The sequence below is a fragment of the Pinus tabuliformis genome, chromosome 5_1 (genome assembly GCF_031772625.1).
Source record: "Pinus tabuliformis cultivar Carrire ecotype Pingquan chromosome 5_1, CPIR1, whole genome shotgun sequence".
NCBI lineage: Eukaryota > Viridiplantae > Streptophyta > Pinopsida > Pinales > Pinaceae > Pinus > Pinus tabuliformis.
The window spans coordinates 610,184,186-610,206,354 of NC_142305.1; the positions used below are offsets into that span (position 1 = coordinate 610,184,186).

General features: G+C 37.4%; 1 protein-coding gene and 1 pseudogene across 3 annotated transcripts; both read right to left on the reverse strand.

Moving 5' to 3' along the window:
• Positions 1–5,434: 5,434 nt before the first annotated feature.
• Positions 5,435–9,730, reverse strand: LOC149166409 (uncharacterized). The gene is made up of 4 exons (XM_089432573.1): positions 6,388–9,730; positions 6,199–6,285; positions 6,013–6,105; positions 5,435–5,840 (listed from the first exon to the last, which is right to left on the reverse strand). Exons 1-4 carry the CDS (start codon positions 6,508–6,510, stop codon positions 5,643–5,645), a joined length of 501 nt encoding a protein of 166 aa, XP_089288699.1. The 5' UTR covers positions 6,511–9,730; the 3' UTR covers positions 5,435–5,642.
• Positions 9,731–14,584: 4,854 nt separating this feature from the next.
• Positions 14,585–21,228, reverse strand: LOC149166410 (PRA1 family protein B1 pseudogene; annotated as a pseudogene). 2 transcript variants are annotated; one of them, XR_016260857.1, is made up of 2 exons: positions 20,388–21,228; positions 14,585–15,671 (listed from the first exon to the last, which is right to left on the reverse strand). The product of XR_016260857.1 is annotated as a PRA1 family protein B1 pseudogene, transcript variant X1 (transcript). The 2 variants fall into 2 exon arrangements; XR_016260858.1 differs by lacking the exon at positions 14,585–15,671 and adding an exon at positions 19,265–20,060.
• Positions 21,229–22,169: the final 941 nt, after the last annotated feature.

A 22,169-nucleotide genomic window follows, 5' to 3' on the forward strand; every position in this document is an offset into this window, starting at 1 on the left:
GACATGGTCTTTAACACTTTCTGAAGGCCTTCAAGGTCAAAAGTGTCCTTTGGGGTTTTCTTTTTTGAATCATATTTGAATGTTACTTTCTTTGATTTTCTTTCATTTGTCTGTGACCTCTTTTCTAAAGCAATGATTCTTCTCTCTACAGACAGAGCTTCCTTCATGTTTTCTACAAGGGTAGCCTTATTGGCTCTATCTACAAAAATTGCGATATTAGAAGGGAGGGAGGATATGTACCATTCTATTTGTACATCGATTACAGGTTTTGAGGCAGCTGGGATTTTGTTTAGTAACTTGTTAAATCTGGAATTGAAGTCTTTGATCCTTTCATCTGAATTTTCTTTTAAGTTGGAAAGATCGTTGATTAAGGATGCTATGGTCTTTTCATCACCAAATTTTGCAAGAAATACTTCTTGAAAAGTATCCCAGTCTCTTATTGAGCCTGCTGGAAGGGAAAAATACTAAGACCCAACAGATCCTTGGAAAGTATATGGAAACAGTATGATTACAACATCTTCATGTGCGACTCCATTAAGATTCATGGCTAGCATAAAGTTATTTAGATGTTCTTCATCAGGAAGACCATCATCAGGATTGTACTTAGGTAACCAATTTTTTGGGTTTGCTGGGAGAGCATTTAGATTAGTAACCAGGAAAACACGAGGATTTGTCCAAGGTTGAGCGGGTTTATTGGCCATAGCTTGAGTCAGAGACTGGGAAGATGGGAAGGCCAGTCCAGAAGTAGGTATAGATGGTCAAGAGCTTACTACTGGGTTAGTACTGCTAGTAGCAGTACTAGTTGGAGAATTGGATTGTTGAGAAGTGAATGGATGGAAGGGTGATGTGATCTCACTAGTATTCGATTCAGACCTTTATGTGATAACTTTCTTACATTGTGGAAGGATGGAAAACTAAAAAGGAGTTACTCCAAGCCTTTCACTTTGCAATCTAGTTAATACACCAATTTCTTGTAATAAGGAAGTAACACTTTCTTTAGAAGCTTCGGGTCTGTCTCGTTTCTTGGCAAAAATGGAGATATGTTCCAATTTATGTATCAAAGAGTGAACTTTGGGAGACTCGGGAGTGTTATCTGAAGGAGGTGGTTGTATTACTACTTCAGGAGATGAGGGAGGTGTTTCTACAACTTCATATTTCTGATTCGGAGATTTTGAATGAGATCTAGAATGTGTAGAAGTTGTGGAGGGGTTTTGACTCTTATGAATGTTTTTTTGATTGATCTTTAGGTTTATATGGCATTCATAGTCAGATGGCCTTCCTTCTAGTGCCAAAATGTTGAAGCCTTAGATTTCTGTTGCTCCAACATGGGGGATAACCACCCGGTTCGGACCTTAAGACAACTCCTTTTTCATTTGAAGTGGTGGTTCCAATTAGGGATGATGGGACCAGTTTACCAGTGTGGGTTTTAAATGAGAGTGGGTGGTTTTCAAGTGATTGCAATAAGGATAGTGATAACTAAATGGCCTATTCTATCATGCAAATCCCTAGCTAACTTAATCTAATATGAATCCGGGTATTTCTGTGTGATATGCGACCTAAAAAGATATCTATTCGACATATGATAATAAATATGAATCACGCATTAAACATAGGTGATAACGTGTAAAGATAACTTCTTTGACTAAATAGTTAGTCAAAGAAATGTTTAAACTATATCACATATATCTGATGATTATATATGAAAATAAACAATTTCAACTAGGTATCATAGAGTGGTGGAATTAATGCTTAATAAAAAGAACATATCTCATATACAATTCATGAAAATGAAGTGTTATCACTAATTAAACAAAAACAGAACTAATAATACAAGATAGAAGTACTATATGTGTGAAGTTCTGCTCATTTGACTAATGACATAGATCAACTCCTTTCTTCAGATCAAATTATCTTCCAAGTATACAATAGTGCATCAATAAAGGAAAGTAGTCTGATATTTAAAATAAATCATCATGTTCCATAATTTCACCAAAGCATTCCCAAACTTACAAAAGTGAATTCTTTGCAAATGTTTTTGATAAAATTCTGGACCCTTCTCTAAATGCATGAGAAGGGTATAAATACTATTCTAACTAATGTTAAAAAATAGATTATACAAAAATTTGAGGAGGTTTCAAACAACCTTCCTCCTAACTAGTTAACTAACTCTAAATATGAAAGTGACTTGATGGGAAAAGGCTATGACGATGATTTTCTGTTTGCCAGCTTCTCTTTTAAATCGCATAAATCGACCATCGGTTTGACTTGAGGAGGTGCCCCAAACTATGTTTTAACATGTCCTGCGAAAATAACATCTGTGAGAGGTGGCAACATCCGCTGAGTTGAATGGAGTGAGCAGTTAAGGGTCATGATTTGGCTGTGTGGCTTGACAAGGTATTTCCAATACGCCTCCCAGTCAGTCTTTGCTAACTTTGTGATTGCTTCCCTTTGAATTTCCACTCTTTCCTTCCAACTTTTATGCAAGTCATTTAAATCGTGCAGTATTTTCAGGTTGCCTTCTTTCACTAGGTTGGTGGCATACAAAGTGTGGTTTACCACTTTTACTATGTTCTTCGACACCCCGGCTACTCTTGCCACTGCTAATTCAGCTTGTTTGATCCTCGCATCCCAATCTGTGAATAGAATGTCCTTATGTGTCTCCTTGATCTTAGGAAGATTAGCCCTTCTTCCCTCTTCTGTTTCTTGCCACTTGATGAATTTTGAGATTCTTGTGTTTAGATCAGTAAATTGAGTTCTTTGGTCAATCGCCTTATCTGTTAGCTGGTCATTGGTGATCAGATAAGGAGTGATATGTGACATCTTTTGGCAAAATTGTTCTTGTTGTTTTAATAGGAGGGAATTTAGCTCTAGTGCCTCTTTGATGAATTCCTCGACAGTAGGGACATCTTCATATTTTTCCATGGCCTCTTGCAATTATTGAACTTGCACGTTCTTTGCAGAAATGTTTGCTTCATGGCTTATCTTTAACACTTCCATATTATGTTGTAATTGAGCGATTTGTTTAGTAGCTTACTGGTTCACATTTGCTTTTTCAACTTGCAGTTGTTGCTTGAGCTATGCTATCTTCTCGTCCTTTTCCCTTAACAAAATAGATATCTCAGTAGCTTTATCCATGGTGGAAGTTGCATATGCCCCCATAAACTATGACAGTCTGGTCAAGTTTTCAACTGGATTGGAAGGAATATCCTTCCAGACTGTGTCCATCGACTCATTCCTAGGTGGGATCTCGGGTGTCTCTATCCTCCTTCTTTTTCTCTGTCTCCTCACTGCATCCTTATGAAGTGGGATGTAGAACACATCTAAAGGAGGAATTTCAGTCATCTTCAAGAAAATTTCAAATGCAGGCAAAGAAGGAATGATTTCTGTCTGCTGCGAACTTGTCCCTTGCTCATCCATCGACTCAGACTTTGTAATATTATGGGTATGTAGGGGAGTGTGATATTCTGTGGTTTCTTGAACATTTCTTGTGTTAGGAGTGTCTTGTAGTTTTTTATTGAGTTGATCCAATTCCTACTCCAAACTACTACTTTTGATCTCAGAACTGATATCTTTATTTTGGTTTCTCATTCCCTGCTTTTTGGCTGACCTCCTACTAGATTCTATTGTATTCTCGGTGTCTTGGGCCCTCCTTCACTACAACAAAACCAGCGATTTGCGCCAGATTTTAGTGCATTCTTTTTGTAATTGTGATGAGCAACCTGGGGCTAAATCTGGCTCTATTGTACAATTTTTAAAGCGTCCTTTTTTGCACCTGATTTTGCATCCTTTTTCACGCTAGATTTTGCATCATTTTTTACACCAAACTATGCATCATTTTTTGCGTCAAATTTTGAACCAAGATTTGCATCTTATTTTATGACAAGTTTTGCTTCTAGTTTTGTGTCATTTTTTGCATCTATTTTTCATTCTCTTTTGCTTCCTATTTTGTGTCATTCTTTGCTTCCATTTTTGCACCATCATTTGCATCAAGTTTACACTGTATTTTGAATCCAATTTAACGTCTTTTTATGCATCCATTTTGTGTCAATTTTTGCATCTAGTCTTACGCCAGGTTTTGTATCTAGTCTTACACTAGTTTTTGCTTCTATTTTTGCACCAGCTTTGGTGCCTATCTTTGCACCATGTGTTGAATTTGATTTAGCACCAAATTTTGCATCCATTTTTGTGCCCATTTTTGCATCTTTTTTTGGACCATTTTTTACATCCACATTTACGTTTGATTTGTCTCCATTTTTCCCATCTCATTTTGCACCATATTTTGCGTCATTTGTTTCATCCAATTTTGCATCATTTTTAACACCATCTCTTGCATCTAATGTTACATCATTTTGAGCATCCAAATTTGCATTTATATTTGCATCTTATGTTGAGTCATGTGTTGTGTCCACCTTTGCATTTTATTTTGTGTCTAATGGTACATTCAATTTAGAGCCATTTTTTACGTCTACTTTTGTATTTGTTTTTGCACCAAGTTTTGCATCCAATTTTAAGCTATTTTATGCCCCTTTTTGCACCATTTTTTTGTGTCTACTTGTGTCGAATGTTGCACAATTATTTACACCGACTTTTTCATCCAATTTTGCATTTTTTTGGTGTCTAGTTTTACATCGTTTTCACCATCCAAATTTGCATCTTTTTTTGCCTCATTTTGTGTCCACATTTGGATATAATTTTGTGTCTGAGTTCGAGCCTAAATTTGCATGTGATTAGGAATCATTTTTTACATCCAATATGGCATCCTTGGTTTCACCTTTTTTCAGCCCCATTTTGCATCTTGTTTTATGTCTTTTCTTACATCTTTTTTTTTTCCTTTTTTGCACCCAAGTTTGCATCCCAAATTTACACAATTATTTGCATCATCATTTGTCATATTAATTTGTAACGTTTTTTGCTTCTTTTTAACGCTCAACTTTGCATCTTATTTTACATCTAGTTGTCGTCTTTTTTTGCATCTAATTTGGTGCCCATTTATGTGTCCTTGTTTTTGCCCAATTTGATATCCTTTTGTATGCCATGTTTTGTTCCCTTCTTTGTGTCAACTATTGCACAATTTTTCACTTCTAATTTAAAACACTTTGTATGTCAATTGTTTGCATTTTGTATTAATTCCTAGTTTAACATCCAATTTTACTTTCAATTTTGCATCCCTGGTTACATCCGCATTTGACTTCTTATATAGAGTATATTTTTCTTTACATATATGACCCCCTTTATAGATTCATAGTGAAATATATGATAGTTTCTAAATATCATTAAAGCAGATATCACAATTCAAAATCATTTGTAAAGAAATTTAAGAGAAATTGACAACATCCATCCAAAAAAATAACAATGTGTCATTAACAATTTTCAAAACATGTATAAAATAGCAACATAATACTACTAAAATCAGTGTTATTTTTAATCAAAACAATTAAAATTCAAATATGATTAACAAATCAAAATATTTCATGAATATCGTTATTCTACGATAAATTAACAACATACATAAATCAAACTCATCGTATGATTACAAAATCAAAATGTCTCATTGATATAGGGTAAATTCACAACACCCATCTAAACATAGCAATGTCATTCTACACAATAATTTCTTCATAAAAAACAATGCATGTGCATGCCTAGCTACCACCACCAAGATCATCCTCATGATCATCTTGACCATCCTCATTACTCTGATCCACATCATCACCAACACCGCAACTATCATCATCATCTCCTCCTTCACCACCATCATCCTCATCCTCATCCTCATCATCTCCTGATATATGTTGAACATAATTTGGATCATCGTCTTGGCAATCATTACCTATAGCATTCTGACAAAAAAAATCAATATTACATGTTAGTATTAATTACATAACACAACGCATGTTTTTGTTATACAATGTTAACCATAAAATGAGGTAAGATATAATATCTAATAGTACTAAAAAATAAAATGAAAATATGGTTTAAAAGTATATTGAAAATCCAACTAAGATTACATACCATAGAGTCCATCCAAACAACAAATTCAACCCATCTCTTTTGCTGCAGCACCTCCTTTTCCAAATGATTTGGAGGTCTTCCATATTTTAGTTCCTATCAATCAGTAAATAGGGAGAAATTAGATAACAATGACTTTCTTCTAGTACAAAATTTATTAAAAAAATATCACATGTTTAATATACTTACAAAGGTTGTTATCAGTGCTTTTAAACCTTTATGGCCACTACGATGAGTGACTTTTGTCTTGGTTAACCTCGTCTTGGATGCCTTGTCCTTAAACATAAACCAATTCAATTTATTTTCACACAAATACATGTCTAAGATACTTATAAGTATTAATACATTCTAAATAATGTTTAATGAAAAATTCAATACCTGAATGCTCTCATTGCCGGCTTTTCTTTGTGCATCCAACTTCTCATATGATTTTACAAGTTCTTTCCATACTTTAAAAGGTATGTCAATAGGTCTTTGTTTCAGTCTTTGATCTTGAGGCATTTTTTTAATTTTTCTTGTTTGGGTAAAAATTTTGGTTAAAAAAAACCGAACAAGTAATTCACATCAATGGCATGGGGACTCTATGGATATGTGTAAAAAATGGCTATAAAGAAAACATCCAAAAAACATATGAGCTCTCCCTTTGATGGTCACTTGGGGCATATGGCTGGAAAGGAACAACTCCATTTTCGAAAATCAAGGACAATCCTTTCTCAAAGTCCTTCCTAATATTTGCTCCAAATGTCTTAAAATGAAAAACAAAATTCAAACGTTTAAACATCTCCCTTAAATATAACGTTGGACCATAAATTCTTCACTTTTATTGTTATCAGCTCTGGAATGATTTTTCTATATGCAATTATATAATGAAATATGTGTGCACTAATGAAAAAACATTGAGTTTCATTTTTCATAATCACAAACAATGAAAAAAAAATCACACGTAACTAGCATCATTTTGGAAATTTTATATTTAATAAAAATCTTTAACATGTTTTCCTCCCATATCTCATAAAAAGGTGTGAAATTTTTTATATACTCTCCAATAAGCACTACAACAAAACCAGCGATTTGGAGGTTTTACACTAAGTTTTTCAACATCAAACTTACTAGGGCTTGCACCACCAGGGTTATTAGTAAGAATCTCATGAGGTTTGCATAGCCATGATTATTAGAATCAAAATAGTAGGATTTGCACTAAAAAACAGTTCATAGAGCTTTCCTGCTGGGGAGAAAATCACAAGTTCAACTTCTGCAGTGCAGAGCACCGAGAGCTCGTAAGCTTTCTTCAGCAATCCACCTACGTTTGGAAAATGTAGCCTGCCTGCTGGCGATGTTCTCAATCCTCTTCCTCTGCATCTTTCCCCTCACTATTCTTGTATGTCCTCTGTCGTTTTTCCCTCCAAACAAACCCTCTCAAATTGAGAAAGCAGAACAACTCACTCGATGAGAATCCGAATCCAATTATCGCTTCTAACAATAACCCAATACGATACCAGAAGTGATTACACAAAACCTCATTAACTCTTCATTTGTTTGGAAAAGAGCCAACCATATACTTCTGACGAGGGTTTCCGTCTCAAGTCTGGCTCGCAGGACGTCGCTTAGTCAATTGCGAGAAAAGTTTTCCACCTGCCTGTCACATTCGGTTTGTCACACTATATATTAAAATAAGGTTGATCATATTAACAATAAGGTTGTATAGTTTAAAAGGAGGGCTCTCCTGACTGCATTTGGTTGGTTTATAGAAAAGATTGCTGGAATGTGTAATGTGAATGCTCTGCTAACTGTTTTTTAAGCATTTGGAAGTATTAAAACCCCGTAGGATAATTAATGTAAGACCTGTTAATTAATGTGTAAAGATGGCTATTGTCCTTGGGCTACCTTAGCTGTTCGTGTTTAGTGATCTGTGGTATTATGACTCCTCAAGTCACTATTAAACCATGAGAACCATGCCCAGGCAAACTAGTGTGACATTGTGGATGAGAACCAAAACTAGACTCCTATAACCTCCTTTTTCATCCTTTAAATTGCAGAATTAACTGACTGTTCTAGTAATCATTCTTGAGCACCTGAAGATGTGCACCCTAAATAATAAGAATAATACCCTGTAACATATGAATAGTCCATCCTGTGCATGTAGGATATGCACATGAGGTCCAATAAAATCACTAACCAGAATACCAGGTGTTATTAAAGCCTCTACAGGTTGATATATATGAATGTTACAGTGTGCAGGAGTATGATTCAATTCCATACGAAAATACAAAACATCTGATAGGATTTCCTTATACCTCATAGGCAAACAACCATTGTCCCTTCTATAGATGAGCAGAATAAGTGCTTGGTTCTCTACACTAAATAAAGACAAAGTATAGTACTTATTGCTGACAAAATAGGATTTAAATCGCGGTTCAATTGCTTGACATTCAGCTGGTCACAGAATTGTAGAGTGCATAATCATAAGTGATGTTGCGAGCCTCATTGCTCAAAGTCTAAGGGTCTTGCGAGCCATAATCACAGCCATGTATGGCATATCTTGTGATTATGGCATTTTATGAGGTCAATTCTTGTGAAGACATTTCAGTTTATAATAAATTTTGAACCTCAACAGAGTTTTGGCAAGACCTGGCTGAGCTAGGACATCAACAACACAGCTGATATGAATGACATAATCTAGCCTCAAGAGGGAGCCTCTTTTGTTTCATCACTCTAACAATCTATGAAGTGGTGGAAAGCATAACAACTTCCCCTTGAATATGACACCTAAACTGAGTACAAATCCTAAATGATGCAGCCCTTGGTGCATGTCTCTCAAAGTATCGATATTTCAAATGTTGAAAGCTCTTGTGCCCATTTGATATGCATTCGATTACAGTTCCCCTGAAGAAAGAATCTTATAAAGGTGAGGCCATGGCCAATATGTTAGCCATATCCATTGGAGTTGCCATTGCTTGACAAATTTAGTGTGATCAGTCCCACCATGATTCACATGGGCTTCTACTCAACACTGGTTGTTGCTATTGTAAGAGTCTTCAAGCTCGTTGAACCCATAGTATTGATAAGTGTATTCTTTGGGTCTCTGGTTTTCAAATTCTGCCTATGTTTTCCTCTCAGTATCATTATTTCAAATGCTGAAAGCTCTAATTCCCATTGCTATGTATTTGATTGTGGTTTCCCTGAAGAAAGAAGCTTATAAAGGTGAGCCCGAGGCCAATATGTTGGCCATATCCATTGGAGTTACTATTTCAGCTTATGGGGAGGCCAAGATGAATGCATGGGAGGTGATTCTCCAGTTAAGTGCAGTTGCATGTGAGACTACCCAATTGGTTCTCATACAAATTCCACGAACATCAAAAGGGATTAAGTTGAATCCCATCACATCTTTGTTGCTCCTTGTTGCCTTGTTTTTCTCAGCACCCCCTGGGCCTTAGTAGAATACCCATTTCTGATAATCAGGGTCTCTTCCTTTGATTTGGATTACATGACATTTCTGCTTGTGCCTTGGCTCTTAATCTTGCAGTGTTTCTTCTGATAGGAAAGAGTTCAGCCTTGACTATGAATGTCGCTGGTCTTGTCAAGGACTGGCTGCTCATAACATAATCTTTGTCTGTAATAAATGAAAAGGTTACAGTCATAAACTTGAGTGGGTGTGGACTGGCTTTTCTGGCTGTCTGTTACTATAATCATTTGAAACTTCAAGCTCTCAAGTCCAATGACAACCAACCAAAGTACCTCAGCAGTGCAGCTGATGCCAATGATGAAGGAGAAGGTTTGATAATGACGAGTGGGAGATTCTCAATTAGAGATTCAGAACCAGTAGAGAAAAATCAAACTCAAGCTTCAGGATTAGGTATTTAGATCATTAATATTGTCTTGTGCTAGAGATTACTGTTCTTGGATTGGCTCCTCTATGCCCAGATCTATTTGCAGGGAACAGGCCAGTCATTCACAGTGAAGAAGATAATGACAAGATTAGTGTATAATGATGGACAGGATGGTGCCATGGTGCCAACCTAAATCTCAAGTAAGGAGACATCTGTTCATCAATTTGTCAAGAAGCATGGCCTACAATTCAATTGCTCTAAGCCTATCACTTCTTCCACCTGTCAAATAAATTGTTTCCTGTTTGTTTAGTTGACTATGGTTCTAATAAATATACTATTGTTTGATGTAAAAAGACAAAACAAAACAAAAAATATGGAAAGTTGTGACCCCATTTTCTAACTACAAATTGAAATCGGATTACCATAGTGACCACCTCTGCTTATTGGAATCAAAAAGGGGGTGGGTTAACCCAATACGATACCAGAAGTGATTACACAAAACCTCATTGACTCTTCATTTGTTTGGAAAAGAGCCAAGCATATACTTCTGACGAGGGTTTCCGTCTCAGGTCTGGCTCGCAGGACGTCGCTTAGTCAATTACGAGAAAAGTTTTCCACCTGCCTGTCACATACGGTTTGTCACACTATATATTAAAATAAGGTTGATCATACTAACAATAAGGTTGTATAGTTTAAAAGGAGGGCTCTCCTGACTGCATTTGGTTGGTTTATAGAAAAGATTGCTGGAATGTGTAATGTGAATGCTCTGCTAACTGTTTTTTAAGCATTTGGAAGTATTAAAACCCCCTAGGATAATTAATGTAAGACATGTTAATTAATGTGTAAAGATGGCTATTGTCCTTGGGCTACCTTAGCTGTTCGTGTTTAGTGATCTGTGGTATTATGACTCCTCAAGTCACTATTAAACCATGAGAACCATGCCCAGGCAGACTAGTGTGACATTGTGGATGAGAACCAAAACTAGACTCCTATAACCTCCTTTTTCATCCTTTAAATTGCAGAATTAACTGACTGTTCTAGTAATCGTTCTTGAGCACCTGAAGATGTGCACCCTAAATAATAAGAATAATACCCTGTAACATATGAATAGTCCATCCTGTGCATGTAGGATATGCACATGAGGTCCAATAAAATCACTAACCAGAATACCAGGTGTTATTAAAGCCTCTACAGGTTGATATATATGAATGTTACAGTGTGCAGGAGTATGATTCAATTCCATACGAAAATACAAAACATCTGATAGGATTTCCTTATACCTCATAGGCAAACAACCATTGTCCCTTCTATAGATGAGCAGAATAAGTGCTTGGTTCTCTACACTAAATAAAGACAAAGTATAGTACTTATTGCTGACAAAATAGGATTTAAATCGCGGTTCAATTGCTTGACATTCAGCTGGTCACAGAATTGTAGAGTGCATAATCATAAGTGATGTTGCGAGCCTCATTGCTCAAAGTCTAAGGGTCTTGCGAGCCATAATCACAGCCATGTATGGCATATCTTGTGATTATGGCATTTTATGAGGTCAATTCTTGTGAAGACATTTCAGTTTATAATAAATTTTGAACCTCAACAGAGTTTTGGCAAGACCTGGCTGAGCTAGGACATCAACAACACAGCTGATATGAATGACATAATCTAGCCTCAAGAGGGAGCCTCTTTTGTTTCATCACTCTAACAATCTATGAAGTGGTGGAAAGCATAACAACTTCCCCTTGAATGACACCTAAACTGAGTACAAATCCTAAATGATGCAGCCCTTGGTGCATGTCTCTCAAAGTATCGATATTTCAAATGTTGAAAGCTCTTGTGCCCATTTGATATGCATTCGATTGCAGTTCCCCTGAAGAAAGAATCTTATAAAGGTGAGGCCATGGCCAATATGTTAGCCATATCCATTGGAGTTGCCATTGCTTGACAACTTTAGTGTGATCAGTCCCACCATGATTCACATGGGCTTCTACTCAACACTGGTTGTTGCTATTGTAAGAGTCTTCAAGCTCGTTGAACCCATAGTATTGATAAGTGTATTCTTTGGGTCTCTGGTTTTCAAATTCTGCCTATGTTTTCCTCTCAGTATCATTATTTCAAATGCTGAAAGCTCTAATTCCCATTGCTGTGTATTTGATTGTGGTTTCCCTGAAGAAAGAAGCTTATAAAGGTGAGCCCGAGGCCAATATGTTGGCCATATCCATTGGAGTTACTATTTCAGCTTATGGGGAGGCCAAGATGAATGCATGGGAGGTGATTCTCCAGTTAAGTGCAGTTGCATGTGAGACTACCCAATTGGTTCTCATACAAACTCCACGAACATCAAAAGGGATTAAGCTGAATCCCATCACATCTTTGTTGCTCCTTGTTGCCTTGTTTTTCTCAGCACCCCCTGGGCCTTAGTAGAATACCCATTTCTGATAATCAGGGTCTCTTCCTTTGATTTGGATTACATGACATTTCTGCTTGTGCCTTGGCTCTTAATCTTGCAGTGTTTCTTCTGATAGGAAAGACTTCAGCCTTGACTATGAATGTTGCTGGTCTTGTCAAGGACTGGCTGCTCATAACATAATCTTTGTCTGTAATAAATGAAAAGGTTACAGTCATAAACTTGAGTGGGTGTGGACTGGCTTTTCTGGCTGTCTGTTACTATAATCATTTGAAACTTCAAGCTCTCAAGTCCAATGACAACCAACCAAAGTACCTCAGCAGTGCAGCTGATGCCAATGATGAAGGAGAAGGTTTGATAATGACGAGTGGGAGATTCTCAATCCGAGATTCAGAACCAGTAGAGAAAAATCAAACTCAAGCTTCAGGATTAGGTATTTAGATCATTAATATTGTCTTGTGCTAGAGATTACTGTTCTTGGATTGGCTCCTCTATGCTCAGATCTATTTGCAGGGAACAGGCCAGTCATTCACAGTGAAGAAGATAATGACAAGATTAGTGTATAATGATGGACAGGATGGTGCCATGGTGCCAACCTAAATCTCAAGTAAGGAGACATCTGTTCATCAATTTGTCAAGAAGCATGGCCTACAATTCAATTGCTCTAAGCCTATCACTTCTTCCACCTGTCAAATAAATTGTTTCCTGTTTGTTTAGTTGACTATGGTTCTAATAAATATACTATTGTTTGATGTAAAAAGACAAAACAAAACAAAAAATATGGAAAGTTGTGACCCCATTTTCTAACTACAAATTGAAATCGGATTACCATAGTGACCACCTCTGCTTATTGGAATCAAAAAGGGGGTGGGTTAACCCAATACGATACCAGAAGTGATTACACAAAACCTCATTGACTCTTCATTTGTTTGGAAAAGAGCCAAGCATATACTTCTGACGAGGGTTTCCGTCTCAAGTCTGGCTCGCAGGACGTCGCTTAGTCAATTGCGAGAAAAGTTTTCCACCTGCCTGTCACATACGATTTGTCACACTATATATTAAAATAAGGTTGATCATACTAACAATAAGGTTGTATAGTTTAAAAGGAGGGCTCTCCTGACTGCATTTGGTTGGTTTATAGAAAAGATTGCTGGAATGTGTAATGTGAATGCTCTGCTAACTGTTTTTTAAGCATTTGGAAGTATTAAAACCCCCTAGGATAATTAATGTAAGACCTGTTAATTAATGTGTAAAGATGGCTATTGTCCTTGGGCTACCTTAGCTGTTCGTGTTTAGTGATCTGTGGTATTATGACTCCTCAAGTCACTATTAAACCATGAGAACCATGCCCAGGCAGACTAGTGTGACATTGTGGATGAGAACCAAAACTAGACTCCTTTAAATTGCAGAATTAACTGACTGTTTTAGTAATCGTTCTTGAGCACCTGAAGATACTCGCCTATACATATTATACTCGTCTAGACATATGATACTCGCATCTCTACGTTTCACTTCTTTACTCTTATCTCGAGCTCTATACATAATCGAAGCTATTCTCTATTATCATAATAGAAACCCCCTCTATTATTTGCATATGTTTCAAACACAAGTATTGAAATAGCAATATCAAGTATGATGGAATTATGTGAAGCTTTAAAGTAGCCCGTGTTGTCATTTAGTTGAAAAGAATTAACACTTATTTGAGATTATTGAGGACATTTAATTCCACGCAATTATATATATATAGTTTAGTCATTATAGTGTTGTGAATAACATTTCAAATGGTACGAGAGCACAATTTTACACACTAGGACCTATGGACCTGCATGCAGTATAGATTGTTAAAGTTATTCATCTTAATTATCTTTAAGCTAACAAATTATTAGATCCCACTGTCGCTCCTAGTGCCCTAGCATAATCGAGTTGTGATGGATAGAACAGGAAAAAAAAAGGAAAAGATAGGGCAACAAATGGTCATTACGCATGAAACCAAGTACAAATTACACGCTAATCTGCTCAACAAAGAGAGGGGGATCAGAATAGTATATCTATTAGTGAACCCAAGTACAAATTACATGCCAACCTGCTCAACAAAGAGAGAGGGGTCAGAATAGTATATCTATTTGTGAAGTTATAATCACGATGCAATCATTTCAAAAAATCACTGATATAATGAAAATACTAACTAAACATAGAATCTAGTCGTAATTCAATTTTGAGTGAGGAATCAACAATTTTCCCGAGAGGCAACCCATATAAAGAACGAGAAAAGGTTTTGGTGTGATATTGGTGGAGAGAGAACATGGCTAGGTACATGATTATACTAATCACAAAGAACAGATGCTGAATTTTTATGTTAAGAGTAACACCTTATTATGGTGGAAGACTTTATTACTGCAGCTTGGGTTAGATATTCCTTTGGTAAACTAGGTAATTATTGAGTAGCAAGTTCAAAAACGTTACCTCTCAAAAGGGCTTACAGAAAGTTAATTGAATGAAGTTAATGCACCCAGTAGACAGAGCCATAGGAGATTGTGAATCTAGATTCACGGGGCTATTGAGATCTCTCACTCGAACATAGAAACGTTTAAAAATATATAAATTTGTATATGGATTGAAAGTTTTTGAGAAAGTTTTCATATACTAATGCCTCGCACCTTGCATTAGGTTCAAGGAGCATGTGTTGCCGAGGAGGCTTTGGGTGGAGGTCATCACAGATCACCTTGATGGCCAATTATTTGAGGGCCTAAGAAAAGTCATTTAGCAGCTGTAGATTTTGGATCATGTATAGGGAATAGGGAGGCACCAAGAACACATGTTCTAGGAGTTTATAGATAATACATAGGAAGGCAGGGACCATCTCTTAAAGCCTACAACATGCAGCAGGGGGCTACATGCCCACAACATGCACAACAAAGCAATGCGTCCACATTTACCGAAATGAAGAAATATGAACAACCTACTACAGAGGAATGTTAGATGTGTGGAGGGACATATTTTTAGAGATATTGCCCATAGGTGTACAGAGGGACAAAATTTGAGCAGAATTGGACAACGGGGAGACATATGAACAGAGCGTATAGGATTCAGTCATCTTAGACAGTCAACTTTGATTATTCCAAATCTGCTCAACCTCTCAGAAGGTTGCAAAAACGAATTTGCATTTTATGACAATCTGCCATACTTTGTAACCATTATTCTATTTGTGATACATTTATCTATAAGCTGGGTCATGTCAGTCAATTTTCAAGTTTTCATGGATGAGTTCAAATAAAATCTCTCATAAGCCTAAGTTTTGGTTGCAATCCGAACCTAGCAGTCAGACAAATCTGTGTCAGATATTCACTCTCCTGCTTGTAGGCCGTGCGTTACTCCAAAGTTATCTTCCATCCATATAGAGTGTATGCAGAGTCCATTACGGATACCGTCAACTACAGCAGTCCAACATATAAAGAAACTTTTGATAATGACTATAAAATTCAAATCATAAATGATAAAACTATCAAAATTAAATTTCACATGCAATTTTTCCGAAATTGGATGTTGTCAAATTTAAAATGAGTTTTTGCATCGGTATCAACCCCCAAAACAAGAACCTTCCTTGCAGCAAAGAATACCCACTCACTTTTATAACAGGAACTAAAGACTACAGATATGAAAAACTTTAATAACTGAAAACAGCTTTCGACGGCCCTTAAATGAAACCATCTCTACAATTCTAAAAATATGGAGCACAGGTAGACCAAGACCTCCATTCTAAAACAACATTCTAAAAATATGGAGCACAGGAGTAAGCCTGCACAGGTAGACCAAGACCTCCATTCTAAAACAACATCAGGGCCACGGTGGGGTTTGTGTTACCCAAGACTCCTGTGATAGAAGTGATGTGTTCCTGAGGCAACCGAGGTCTTTTCAAACAGAGGTCTGAGGCACCGAAACTTACCTGAGGCAAAGATTCTGAGCGGACCAGAGACATTTGGAGAACAAATTATTTCCTGTTTTGGGTAGATCTGAAGTTCTGGAAAGGAATCAGTACCTGTACACAGCAGAGAGGGTTACGGTTGCAACAGTCTGAGATTTGTGGAAGAGGTCTGAGCTTTCCAAAGACAATACAGAGGCAGGAAATAAGTACGGTTTGGTGACACTTTAGGAATTTTGTCCAGACAAGAGCTCACATAGGGTTTTTGCTGTTAGGAAACTGTACTTGGATAATTTGATGTTTCTGGTTAGGGTACTTCTGTATTGTTGAATTTACTCTGATCTATTGAAACTATATTGTGGAACTTGGATTATACTGTTTGGTGGATTTGTTGAATGATATATTCACTGTTGGGTTTATTGAACTTTTATTGAATACGTATTAATTCTATTGAACTCAGCTATTGTGCAAGAAGAAGAAATATGTTGAAGCCCAAGTGCCCTAAGAAATTCTAGGGAAAAATTACCCTAGACCATTACATCATGGGTTGATGGACCAAAAATCTGGAGGGGAGGGGGAGGGGGAGGGGGGGCAGGCATCTCCCTTTTGAAAAAATGTGTCCCCCACACTAGGGAAATGTTTTGCCATGCATTTCCCAGAGTTTCCCCCAAAGGGGGATGTGGGGAAACATTTCCCCAAGCAACCCCCTATCCCTGGAGGGTGGAAAACATGGGAGGTGCAGCCCCCACCCTAAGGAACACGTCCCCATGGAACACTGATTGCTATTAGCAACTCTGTACATGGATAATCTAATTATAACAGGCAATTGCGAGAAGGCAATGAAGCAGAATTTGATGAAGATATTTAACATGATGGACATGGGAGTTCTGCATTATTACTTGGGCAAGGAGGTTTAGCAAAATCCTAAAAGAACCTTTTTTATCTCAAACAAGGCATGCATAAAACCCATTGAAAAAGTTTTAGATGACAAAGTGCATGCCTAAGGATATTCTTATGGAAGCTAAACACAGATGAAAAAAAGTAAGCCTGTCAATAGGACACTACACTGACAGCTCGTCAAAAGCCTGATTTAGTTTACAACACAACCTAACATCAATTATGCAGTTAAAAGTAGTTTCAAGATATATGGATGATCCTAAAGTAAGCCATTTGAGGGCAGAAGAGAGAATTCTATGTCACATAAAAGGAACACTGATGCCTGATTCTGAAAAGCTATTTGAGAGCGGAAAAGAAGATTCTACGTCATATATAAGGAACACTGAGATATGGCCTGTGGTATACCTGGAATGAGATAATTGAGCTGGTCAGATTTACATATTCTCACTGGGCCAGATGTGCAGATGGCAGAAGATCATCATCTGGTTTGCATTTTAGGTGGGATCAGTAGGTGGGATCATCGAATAGAAAAAAGGCAGTTGACAACTGCATTGTCCTCTGCAAAAGAAGAATATAAGGGTGAATATAAGAATATAAGTGCCAATAGATGGCATCAGCGCATATAGAAGAAGTACCAAAGGTTGAGACTGCCAGCAAGCAGGATATGAATGGTGAAGCCCTAATAATTTCAGGGGCCAAACCAGAAGGTGGGAAATGGTGCTGAATATCCCAGAAACCTGCCCACCTGGAAAGAGAAAAGAAGAACATGGGCAACCACCATAGCACACAATCAAGCTGGAATTTGGAACAGAAACTGAAATCAAGATCTGAAAACTCAAACGACCAAACCCTAGAATAATATGCTCTGAGATTTGACGTAGCATATAAGTGTCTATAAGTGGCCTTACAGGCAAAAATGATTACAGGGTTCTATAAGCCTTACATATTGTAACAGGGATATTAGAGCTGTAAGTTCTGAGTTGGCCTGTGAGCTGTAAATCATTTTGAGGGTCATTAGTGCCATATAGCACAGCATCACACTATTGTACTCTTCCGTACTCTGCATTATTAAATTAAAGCAAGTTCATGTTGTTCTACTATATGTGAATTCCTGTAAATCAATGGTAACAGTTTTCTCTAAATGGTGACAGAAGATAAAATTCTAAAAGTATAAATTCTTCCGCTGCAAGATATATGCTAATTTCTAACATGGCGTCAGAATCCTTTGATATCTGACCCTGAAATTTCTAACAGTTTTTAGTTTTGAGCTCTAATTTAACTACAAGTTTGACAGATCATAGCTAAGTATTTTAATAGTTAGATCCAAACATTAGTCCATTAATATTGGTCGGTCAAGAGATCCACCAAATAAAGCATCATTTGAAGTTAAGTATACCAATTCTCGTGTAGGCACCCCTTTGAAAACTATATTCAAATCAAAGAATTTCTTGACCTGGACATTTAATGGGTAAGTATTAGACGAAAACCAATAGGGCATGGCCAAAGATTGCAGAGTTGTCAATCGTAATAGTTGACCTCTAAATATTACTATGGGCATATTTTGAATCTCGTTTGTATTCTGCATATCTATGGATGTCTCTCATTTCCTTAATGGTCTACTACTGAATAGTGAATCCTATGGATGAAGGAGTTTATTTTGGTCAGACTGCAGGTTCATGAAGCATAACCCATCTAGTGTTACTCTAAAGTGATATGATAAAACCCGCAACAAACAAAATAATAAACTTTATAAAACAGGTTTTAAACTTTTATATGATATATCACACCAATTTCAACAATCAATGGCACTCTGGCATTACCTCCTTGGGTTGTTTAATTTTAGGATAAGTCCATCCACTCATAAGATCAATACTAGGCAACTCTAACCCTTTTGAAGCATCAAGTTGACTTAATATATCTTGAAAAGAGAGCTCCACACTTCTCAAGACCTCTTGCGTCCTGGAAGAATCATGTGCTAAAAGAGAGAGCAAGCAGCCATATTCTTCCTTTAAGTGCTTCAACTGAGCGTGTTGCTTCAACAATTTGGAAATCTGGTCATCTGCCCTTGAATGAGCTTCTCTTAACTCTTCAGTGCGTGCAGCCAGATCATCCTTGATTTTTTGTATCTCATGGTCACTTTCTGTTTCTACTGCCTTTTTTGCATTTGAAAGTGCTGAGATTTTGTTTTCTGCATCTGCTAGCTCACTCTCAAGGGAGTGCACCCTTTCAAAAACCTTATCCAACTTAGTGGCTAGTATGTTAGCTTCTCCTTTGAATTTTGTAGCTTCTTGTTCAGCAAAACCTATCTTTTGCTGTAGTTCATTCACTGATTTACCAAGCCAATCAATTTTCTTGACCGGATCCTGGTATAAAACTTCATCTGTAAAGTCAATAGTGTTTAATGTCTTCATTATACTCTGTCTTGTATTGTTGCTATCAAGTAACTTCTTCTCTAGCTCGGCACAATGACTTTTTAAGGAAAATACATCTGTTTCTAGACTTTCAAAGCGCTCCAGCTCAGTTGACAACTCGCTGATTCTCTGCTTATGTTCATTAATCACAGAGTCACGTAACTGCAACTCCGTTTTTAGCTGCTCATGTTCTACTATTTTTTCATCCAGAGATTGTTTCAAATTTTCTCGTTGTTGAGCTAACCCTTTTCCTTTTTTCACTGCCATAGTCAGTTTCTCCCTTATTACTGATGATCTCTCTTCTGCCTCCTCAAGCTGTACCTGTAAAGCATCCTTTTGTTTTTTCACTGTCTCTAGCTCTTCAGCCATTATTCTATTTTGTTGTATATGACTTTCTATCTCTACTCTATGTGATGCCACTGCTAAATAGACTTCTTCTTGCTTTTTAGTCATTTCCTCAATTAAAGAAAAATAAAACGCAAGGGAAAAATGAATCCCACTGTGGGATGAATTATTTCACAAGTTTTCTAAACAATGGCAATTTCAATTAATCGTCTGTCTCTTATTTTCCGTCACTTCTTTGAACCAGAAAACTGCATAAATTGATCGAAAAAAAAAAAGATATAAAGTCATTTTTTCTCCCCTCGCGTTTTATTCGAATCCATAGAAATTCTATTCTACCATAATGTTTACCCCCATATTCACATAAACCCACCAGAAACAAAAATAGAGAAACCTTACGATGATTTTTTTGTCCATAGAAACCCAATTCAACCCTGATGTCTTTTCCCAGATTCAAATAACCCCAATTGATAAAGAAAAAAGAGAAACCCTAAGATGGTCTTTTTTTAAACCTGCTATTCTTCTTAAAATTCATACAGATCAAACTGAAAAATTAGAAATTAAGCAAATTTGCGTACATGGAAAACCCCTCAGACATTGGCAACAGCCGGGGTAGGGCCGCCGAGGAAGGAGAGAAATCCAGGAACGGGCTCCTCTTCGTCCAAAAAGAGATCTTCAGGAACCCTAAACGCGCCATGTGCGCACACCATCGCTACCCCGATCATCAACGCCGAAATGAGCACAGCCCCGACGCTCGTCATAAAGACGATAACAATCGTAAGGACTGTCAGGATTCCCAGCACCTCCCGGTCGCTATAGGTTCTATCGAGCAGAACCAGGGGCTCCCTCCTCAACAGATAAAGGAAGATCCAGCCCCCTAGGAGAGCAACGAGGAGGAAAAACGAGATAGGGTTGGACAAAAGGCTGAAAGCGAGAACGCCAGAGAGCAGGAGGAGGTAATTCACGCGGAAGTATGTCCAGTTCTTGCGGACCCTGGTGACCGCTTCTGCCATGGATGCGGGCTTTGCCAGGGAGTTGCGGTCTACGAGCTCCGGCCATGGCCTCCTTTGGGAAAGGGCGTTGTTGGTACCTTCTAAGAGCCCAGAGAAGAAAACACGAGCGGCGGTCGGCGTCGTTGGCAACGTCGTTATTGTAGGCACCGTGTCTGCAGATGACGATGTTGGAAGAGGGCTATAAGCAGCTGCCATTTTCTGGTTCTGGTCTGTATTAGAGTCTGTAAGCAGGGAACTACGTGGAAAAGATCGCAGCAGCGCAGGAGCAGAGGCCTTCTGAATCAAAATGTATTATCGGTGTGGAATGGCAACACCAGCCTCATAACAATGAATATGAATAGCCCTCTAATTTGACGTTTTCGTATTGATTTGTTGAGACTAATTTTTTCATCTTTGGTTTTCACATTGCCCAACGGTGTGTCCTTCAACATTTATGATTTTTATATGTTTAGTTAGTATATATTATGTTGATATATTAGTTAATTATGTAGTCGTAAGAGTGGATGGTTGACTTTTGTGTGGGAAGGAAAACTGAAAAATGGTTTTATGAATTAAAATATCAATATATTAATAAATATAAAAATGGTTGATTATAGTTATTTTCTTTCATTTGCATTTGTTAATGGGATTGTGTTAGGTGGTGGGTGGTGTTAGGTGATGGGTGATGTATGTTAGAAGAAATAATATAATTGTGATAATTAATAATTAATGTGGTTATATAAATTAAATGGTTGATAAATTCTGGTATGTGTAATAATTTTAGTTCATTGTACTTGGTGTATGTGAATACAACTATGTAAATTTTGAATATATGTAAATTATGTGAAAATAAACTCATGACTACCTTGACTGCGCTAACATGCAGTGAAGTTTGGAATGGGCAGATTGGGGAAGGACATCACCCATATTGTCCCCCTTCCTCATGGAATGTGGCTGAGACAGGACATCACCCATATTGTCCCCCTTCCTCAAGGAATGTGGCTGAGACAGGATGATAGCCTTAAGGGAAAACAAAAAGATGACTAGACAACAAGTTGAAGAGTGTGGAAGAGTAGTCGAAGTGTGTGGAAGAGGCACATAATAATGGGTACAGAAGCTTGCTGCACAAAGAACATGCAGAATGCTAGAGACTGTGAAACAAGGGAGTCTTGGGAGAAGACACTAGAGAAGAAATTTGTGTCAAGTTGTTGGTGAGAAGATAACATGTGTAAAGATGGGTGCGATTGAACCCAATGCTTTGTGAATTAGGAATACATTTCTTGTGACCGCATGAAGGCCATTGAACCATGTGTTTAAGCTTGGAGGGCCAGTGGGAACTCATTGGAGGAATTGGGTCACTATGGTGCT

Excerpts from the sequence above, each read along its gene's own strand:
- LOC149166409 (XM_089432573.1), bottom strand. The coding sequence starts at position 6,510 with ATGCCTCAAGATCAAAGACTGAAACAAAGACCTATTGACATACCTTTT. Across the intron at positions 6,286-6,387 it reads CCGGCAATGAGAGCATTCAG|GACAAGGCATCCAAGACGAG; the intron begins GTATTGAATTTT and ends TTTATGTTTAAG. Across the intron at positions 5,841-6,012 it reads TTGTTTGGATGGACTCTATG|AATGCTATAGGTAATGATTG; the intron begins GTATGTAATCTT and ends TTTTTTTGTCAG.